The sequence below is a fragment of the Anser brachyrhynchus genome (genome assembly GCF_964034855.1).
Source record: "Anser brachyrhynchus genome assembly, chromosome: 1".
Classification (NCBI taxonomy): domain Eukaryota; kingdom Metazoa; phylum Chordata; class Aves; order Anseriformes; family Anatidae; genus Anser; species Anser brachyrhynchus.
The window spans coordinates 194,326,800-194,334,890 of record NC_137694.1 but is presented as its reverse complement, the minus strand read 5'-3'; the positions used below and the strand labels follow the sequence as shown (position 1 = coordinate 194,334,890).

At 53.1% G+C, this 8,091-nt stretch overlaps 1 protein-coding gene across 2 annotated transcripts; it reads left to right on the top strand.

The window, feature by feature from the left end:
• Window positions 1-2,214: 2,214 nt before the first annotated feature.
• Window positions 2,215-7,793, top strand: LOC308195745 (uncharacterized protein C11orf87 homolog). 2 transcript variants are annotated; one of them, XR_013951798.1, is made up of 3 exons: window positions 2,236-2,370; window positions 2,480-4,806; window positions 6,188-7,793. XR_013951798.1 is itself a non-coding variant. In XM_080593707.1 (2 exons), the coding sequence occupies exon 2, from the start codon at window positions 2,637-2,639 to the stop codon at window positions 3,114-3,116; it is 480 nt and encodes a 159-aa protein (XP_080449833.1). In that variant the 5' UTR covers window positions 2,215-2,370; window positions 2,480-2,636; the 3' UTR covers window positions 3,117-7,793. The 2 variants fall into 2 exon arrangements, 1 of the variants encoding a protein (XP_080449833.1); XM_080593707.1 differs by having other exon boundaries at window positions 2,215-2,370; window positions 2,480-7,793.
• Window positions 7,794-8,091: the final 298 nt, after the last annotated feature.

The following is an 8,091-nucleotide window of genomic DNA, read 5'->3' as shown; positions in this document are numbered from 1 at the left end:
CCCTTCCCTTCCCTTCCCTTCCCTTCCCTTCCCTTCCCTTCCCTTCCCTTCCCTTCCCTTCCCTTCCCTTCCCTTCCCTTCCCTTCCCTTCCCTTCCCTTCCCTTCCCTTCCCTTCCCTTCCCTTCCCTTCCCTTCCCTTCCCTTCCCTTCCCTTCCCTTCCCTTCCCTTCCCTTCCCTTCCCTTCCCTTCCCTTCCCTTCCCATTTCTCTCCCCCTCAGACATGCCCATTGGGTATAGGTGTGCAGGAAGGCAGGGGCACGGAGGCAGTCACGTCAGTGAGTCACACCGTTGGTGTACCAGAGTGGTGTGCACTCATCTTGGCAGAGGAAATCCCAAGTTGGAGACCCTTTGCTTGGGTCTAGCCCAACTGGGCTGAGTGTAGTTTGTGCCCTGCGGCCCAAATCTTTCTCAGGAACTGTCAAAGAGTTAATGGTGACCAACCAAATTTCACGAATCGCGTGTTTACCAGAGGCAAAAGCATTACAGAAGAACTCCACCGGGAAACCACGAAGCACGTAAATGCGCAGCTGATCAGCTACATCCTGACTCTGAGACTGCTCCTTGGCTGTTGGGGTCAATGGGCCTTTTTTCCTGATTGTCTTTTTTTTTCTGAAGTCCATCAGAGCTGATCTTGTACAGATCTTCCTCCGGGCTTCTCAGGTGCCTCCAGGCCAGCAGAGCAGACTGACGCTTTCAGTCTTCCCTAAAAGTCCCGCTACGCGCAGTGGGGGCCGCGCAGCACCTCTGCCCCTGCTCCCAGTGTGGCACTGAGGGAACCTCCTGGGCCGTCAGGTCTGGCCCCATGCCATCACACCCAGCCCATCATTTCACTCCTTCTGGAGCACCACCCTATTTTTTTTGCCCCGTTATCTCTACAGGAAGCATCATTCAGATCTCTTGTGTTCAGAAATGGTGAGGGATCTGGAGAAAAAGTCTTACAAGGAGCGGCTGAGGGAGCTGGGCTTGTTCAGCCTGGAGGAGGCTCAGGGGCGACCTTATTGCACTCTACAGATACCTTAAAGGAGGCTGTAGCGAGGTGGGGGTTGGTCTGTTCTCCTACGTGCCTGGTGACAGGACGAGGGGGAACGGGCTAAAGTTGTGCCAGGGGAGGTTTAGGTTGGATGTTAGGAAGAACTTCTTTACCGAAAGGGTTGTTAGGCATTGGAATGGGCTGCCCAGGGAAGTGGTTGAGTCGCCATCCCTGGAGGTCTTTAAAAGACATTTAGATGTAGAGCTTAGCGATATGGTTTAGTGGAGGACTTGTTAGTGTTAGGTCAGAGGTTGGACTCAGTGATCTTGGAGGTCTCTTCCAACCTAGACGATTCTGTGATTCTGTGAAATCACCTGGACTTCAGCTGGGATGTGCTCTCGGGCCATTCACATCCAGATGCTCCTGGAGAAGACACCTGCGGCTGTGGGAGGGCAACCTTCACATTGCTACGGCTGGGTGCGGCAGTGCTCGGCTCCTTCCGGGGGGGGACCGGGGATGGGATGGGATGGGAAGGGATGGGATGGGGGTGGGATGAATGGACCAGGGACTGGGTGCGGGTGGGATGGGGGGACCGGGGGTGGGATGGGGATAGGATGGAGGGGATGGGGGTGGGATGGAGGGACTGGGACTGGGACTGGGACTGGGACTGGGACTGGGACTGGGACTGGGACGGGGACTGGGACAGGACAGGACAGGACAGGACGGGACAGGATGGGACGGGATGGGGCGGGACGAGATGAGATGGGATGGGACGGGACGGGACGGGAGGGGATGGGACGGAATGGGATGGGATGGCATGGCATGGCATGGCATGGCATGGAGGGACCAGAGGTGGGAAGCGGGTGGGATGGGGGGGCTGTGAGTGTGATGGGGGGACGGGGAGTGGGGTGGGGATGGGTTGGGGATAGGATGGGGGAACAGGGGTGGGGTGGGGATGGGATGGGGAAGGGGTAGGGAGACTGGAGGTGGGGTGGGGGTGGGAAGGGGAGGCTGGGAGTGGGATGGGGATGGGATAGGGGGACCGGGGGTGGGATGGGGGGAACAAGGGTGGTGTGGGGATGAGAAGGGGGGGCTGGGAGTGGACTGGGGTTGGAATGTGGGGGCCGGTGTTGGGATGAGGGTGGGATGGGGATGGCACAGGGGGGCCGGGGGTGGGGTGGGGGGGCCGGGGGTGGGGTGGGGATGGGGGCAGGGGGTGGGCGGCCCCATCCTGACGTCAGCGGCCGGGGCGGTGCCAGGCTGCGGGCGGCGCTCCCCGAAGCGGCGGCGGCTCCGCTCCGCTCCGCTCCGCACCCGCTCCGCACCGCCCGGCGCTGCCGCAGCCCCCCCAGCGCCCGCCGCCGCCGGGCCGCCCCCTCGCCGCCTCCTCCGGCGCAGGTAAGGGGCTGGGGGGCGGGCGGCGGGGCTCGCTGCCCCCTGTCCCCGTGCCAGGGGTGGGGGGATCGGGGCAGGGTGGGCGCTGATGTGTCCGGCTCCCCTTTCGCAGGCTGCTCTGGGGCTCGAGGGCGAGCGAGAGGCAGAGCCGGCAGCACCCCGGGCATCGGCAGCGAGCGCCCGGCCGGCCGCAGCAGCCCGGCAGCGGCTGGAAATTTCGGCGTCTTCAGAGAGGGGAGGGAGATCCTCGTCTTTCCGAAGCCTCCTCAATGAGTGCCAAGCTCTCCAAGGAGTTGAGGCTGTCCCTGCCGCCTTGCCTCCTGAACAGGACGTCCGCCACCTTGAACGCCAGCAGCACCTGCATCGCGCAAGTGGGTCAGCTCTTCCAGTCCTTCTCGTCCACTCTGGTTTTAATCGTCCTGGTCACCCTCATCTTCTGCCTGATCCTCCTCTCCCTCACCACCTTCCATGTCCACAAGAGGAAGATGAAGAAGCGGAAGATGCAAAAGGCTCAGGAGGAGTACGAAAGGGACCACTGCACCCGCAGCAGCAGTAGCGGCAGCCGGCAGCACCCCGGGACAGGGGCGCGGGGAGAGGCACCCCAAGGAAGAGACAGCCGCCTGGGAAGACCCCCCCAGGACTCAGAGATCCAGCGCCCCTCTCCCTCGGCAGCCCCCAGCTCCCAGCAGCCACGGGCTTCTTTGGACACAGCTGGCGCGGGGCTCTTGCAAACGGTGATTTTGTCATGATGGTTTGGGGGAGACCTCGCGACGGCGCTGGTTGGTGTTTGTAAATACCTGAGTGATTATTCTTGTCCCCGAAGAAGAAGAAAAAAACGTTGCTAATTCAAATGAACGAACGAGCCCCCGATCCAAGCGCATGACAGATCACATTGCGTTTCTCATTGACTGTGCAAGGAAAGGATGCGTCTTTTTACCGGAGAAGGAGCTGCACTCAGCTACCACACACCATCGTCCACCTGGAGGAGCGGGTCAGGGGTGGGGGTCCCTTTTCCCCGGACGTCGTTACCCTGAGGACCGGGGCGATCCCACTCTCCTGGGCTTCCCCTGCACCCCATGTCACCATTGCATGGCGTGGCTGGGGCGCGGGTGAGGGGTGCGGGGGGAGAGGCAGGTCTGGTGGGCACCTTGGGACCCCCCGTCCCCTCGGAGCAGGGCAACAGCCCACCGCGGTCTCTCCTTCTGTGCCAGGACCTTTGCCCCTGTCCCACCCCTCTCACTCCTTTCCAGGACTGGATATTGTTTTGTGTAGAAATGTCCACCCCAGTCTGGGCTTCAGAAAACTGCAGGCGCCCCGCGGCCCCGTCCCCCCAGCTGCAGCGCTGAGCCCCCCGCCGTCTGCCCAGCAGGATGGGCAGAGCAGAGCAGAGCTTTCCTCTCCCCTCAGCATCCCTCATCTTCAAACACCCCCCGTGACACAGACCCCGAAACCCGGCACCGTTCTGCGTGGCAGTGCGAGGCGATGCGCCCTGAGGGAGGGTGGCCTTGTCCCTCCTGGTGGTCCCCAAAGAAACCCGGTTCTGCACCAGGCACCCCGCACCGACTGCGCTGCATTCACAGCTTCACCTCCCGGCAAGGAATCCTGCAGCAGAACGGGGCTGGGTCCTACTTTTTTTTGGCTGATATGTATTTTTATCCCTCCTAACCTAGCAGGCACAACACTTAATTTTCCCCCTTTTGGGGAGCAAACCATGCGGTTGTACAAAATGTCAGCTCTTAAACCCCGGCAAATGTTTATTTCAGAAGTGGCTGGTGTGGTTTCTCCTGAGCAAACACCAGTAGCTTTTTTGTGTCTGGCAGGCAGGTGTAAGGGGCTGCTGGTGCTGTGCGTGTTGAAGGAGCCCAGGGCAGTGCCAGGTTCAGCAAATGCGGCTTTGCTCAGCGATTAAATCAGTGCCCGTTCCTTGGAGGTGCCTTAGCAGAGTGCCGTGTCCAAACTTTGAGACATCTCGTGCGGTATCACAGCAGAGGCAGCCCTCTACTGTGCAGTTTAACATCTAAAAAATACAGCAAAGGAAAAGTAATCCTGAGGGATTTCTTTTCTTTTTTTCCTTTCCTATCCCGGCATTCAAAGTGGCGTGAGGAGGTAGTAGTAGTCCACAGTTCTTAACGTTTTGTCCCCGCTCTGCTGTACTCTGCCTCCCGGCGTGGCTGTTGGGCTGGAAAACCCCGGGCACAGGCGGGGAGCGAATGCCGCTCGCCGAGGTAAAAGGAGGAAGGAGGGCGGCAGAAGCGCTCCCTAATCCTTCGACAGCGCCAAAACGCGGAGGTTTCAGGGCAGCGCCTCTGTTACCCCGTTTTACCCCTTCCTTATCTTGCTTGGCCTGACGGGCAATGACCGCTGGGTTTGGATCCGTGCCTCCGGCGCTGTGGGCAGGTGCTGTAGCATCCCGCTCGAGGAGCTGCTCCGCCAGCCGAGGTTAGTGCGGGGACGTGCCTGGAGCCCACGGGGCTTGCACGCTGCGGTGCGGCCGCACCGGTGGCTGATGCTCCCCGGCAGCTGGTGCCACCAGATGCTAATGGCTCCTGCGTTGTTGCTGGGCAAGGAAAACGGGCTTTTGTTTTGTTTCCCCTAATAAAGGATGCATGAACTTTTGTGTTTAACCTCCTTATGCAACTGCAGCACGGTATTGCACCACAGGGAATAGGTTTAGGACAATGAAGAGAGTTCAGTGAGCCGTAATGGAGCTTCCTGGTCGTTGATCTCCACTAAATAGAGAGATATTACTTTCCCCTTTATTTTGTGCCTTTTCTTAAAAACCAGTGTATGATTTCGAGTTTTATAAAAGCAATAAGATGTTCCAGATCACTCCAGTGCATTTCTGGTTGATGGTTCCACTTCTTTAGTGTCTGAAGTCAGATACTCTTCCTTCTGCCTTATGCACTCAAGGCATGCAATAATTCCCCAGAAGTGTACTGCTTGTCACATCTCATTGCAGTTATAAAATTGCCCTATTTTTGAAGAAAAAAATAAAAAAAAAGAAGGATGGAGATATATATATATATCTTTATATATATTACAGATATATAGGTATATATATTATTTATATTATCTCATGACACTAAAAAGTAGTTGCAAAAAATGTAACTAGAGTTAAAATGTTATCATGTAAACCTCTATCCTCTGTTAATTAGCTTTGACTTATTATTTTAATATCTCTGTATTTATGTAAATCTATGTAAATTATGTGGTCTCTAAGTAAAATTTCATACTGACTTTAATTTTCTCAGAACTGTGAGCTTCTTGTGGTGTCATTTAAGGTTTTGCATTTCTAAAGTTAAATTACACAAGATGCAAGAAGTTATAAATTCCTTTTATCACACAGGAATACTGCAATAAGGTTCATGCGTTCTCCCAGTACACGACCCTACCTTGAAGTATTGTAAGCTTATGAGGTTTAATTGAACGGTCTCAGGAGATCCAGTTGATACAAGCAGGACACGTAGGCTTTCATTTTCATGAAACAATAAGCAATCTAGGGAATAAATGTGGATTTTTAAAACAGAATTTATGCTTGGAGGTTCTGTCAAATCAATTGCTTCAAAACCCTACAGCTACAGCTAAACTTCTGCACTTAGCATTCAGTATTAATAAGGCTGATGCTTCTTCCCTTTCCCCCTCCTACTTAAACTAGAAAAGTGTAGGAAATTGTTCATATTTCTAAAGCATACATTTTCAGCTAACTGTGAAACTGCCCAAAGGGTTTTGAATCTACATATTTTATGCAAGTGTAATATCTATGTATCTGTATCCATATACTTAAATATTTTTGTGTAACCTTTTCTACGATATTTGATAGAGATGCTGGGTGAATGCTTGTTCCATTCTCGTACGTAAGGACGGATTTATACCCTGACAATGCGGACGTTCTTTTTCCTGTGAACTGTTAAAAATTTGCACTGTATTTTTGGCAAGTTACGATGGAGCCCGGACAGCTGCGTTCTGGCTGCTGGAGAACAGACAGTCCTTCCTCTGGTAAGGGGCACATCCTCTGCCTGGATTTTCCTGCTTCAAAATAAGAAATTGGGGCCTGTAGCCCGGCAGCATCTTGCAGGTGTAAGAAGAAGTGCCGTGGTGCTCACCAGCCTGGTCCGGTCGTCGTCCCACGGAAGAAGCACGACGGCAGTCGCTTATTTTGTAGAACCTCGCCAAAGCTGGGTGGCAGCGCTGGGGCTGGACTGGCGAACCGGCAAGTCCTCATCCTGCGGAGCACCCCCAGAGCCTGCTGCTCCCTCAGGGCTCTGTCCAGCTCCCACTGACAGCAATGCGAGTGGCATCTGCTGACTACGAAGGGACCTGGGGCCCGTCCGTCATCCAGGCAACGGGTGGCAGCATCCCCATCGCTTGCCCTGCTCGGCATTTTGGTGGGGAGAGGAGCATTGTGGTGTGTGCTGTCTGCATGGGACGGCTGGGACGCCGAGCCTAGCTGTGGTCAGCCCCGCTTTGCCGGCCCAAGGCATGTACGTGGATCCCGCGTGGGTCACGGACGGGGAGAGGCATTTCGTTCACATGTATCGGTCCAGCATTTTTTTTTCTGGGGGTGTTTGTCTGCTGCAAATGTAATCTCTGAGATGAGATTTGCCAGCTTGCCATCCAGGCATGATTTCGCTTTTGATAAACCTCTCCCAGACATATATCTGCACATGTACAGATATATATCTCCAAAGAAATGCTGGACGAAAAACAAAGAACAGAGATTCCACCTTATAGGCAAAACTGTCCCATGACTGAAAACTGTTTTAGTTTTGTTTGTTTGTTTGTTTTCTTTTTTTTCCTGTTAGTTTTTAATTCATTTTAAAGGCTACTATCTTCAATGTAAATAGCAAGTTACTATGTGATTAATGTTTTCCACGGCATTCCTGAGTAGTTGCTATCTTGTTTCTGGAAAACTATGTCCAGTGTTCTGAAGCAACTGTGCTTTTCTTGTTCTATTGTTATGAATATGAGTGCAACTTTTATGTAGGGAGGAAAAAGAACACGATCTGACTCCTTAGACAGGACTGAATTATTATAAATCCAGTTATGGGATTTGGTTGCTTTTCTTTCTAGTAGTCATTTTCTCTGCACGTTTGTATTTTTTCTATGGGTAATTGAAACCCTACATTTTAATAAGTACGCAAGCTATGGAGGGTAACACGAAAAATGAAGTAGGAAACATTCTTTTTCCTCTTTTGTGTAAATAGCAAAATTTATAATGACTTAGATACCGTTTCATTACAGTTCTCATCTACATAGAAGTTGGCATGACTCGTATATGAACCTTTAATTACGTTTTAATTTATGTTAAGTATTAGAACTACTTTTATCCAGGACTGACTTTCTCATCTCTTTCTGGTACCTAACTTTTTTTTTCACTGAAGCCAAGTTTTCCATCTGATCACTAAATAAATTTCTAGTAGAACAGAGCCTCCTTCTGTTTTTAGTCTTTTACATGTAGCTCTCTGCTCTTAATCCAGCCAAACTCAACAGTATAGGAAACGTGTTACCAACTTGTGAAGCCTGGATGGTATAGGAGCCTTGAGGGGAGAGGTGACTGTCCGACAGGCACACAGGGGAGGTTCCCGACGATGTCAGCCTTAGCTTCCCCATCTGGAGCCATGGAGGTGAAGCCTCCTCATCCTCTGGCTGACCTGGATGAAGGGGGATCCATTCCAGCTGCAGCAGAGACAAGTGTCAGCCTCCTTCCTCACCCTGTTGCTCCAA

Coding starts and splice junctions, on each gene's coding strand:
- LOC308195745 (XM_080593707.1), top strand. CDS start 2,637: ATGAGTGCCAAGCTCTCCAAGGAGTTGAGGCTGTCCCTGCCGCCTTGC.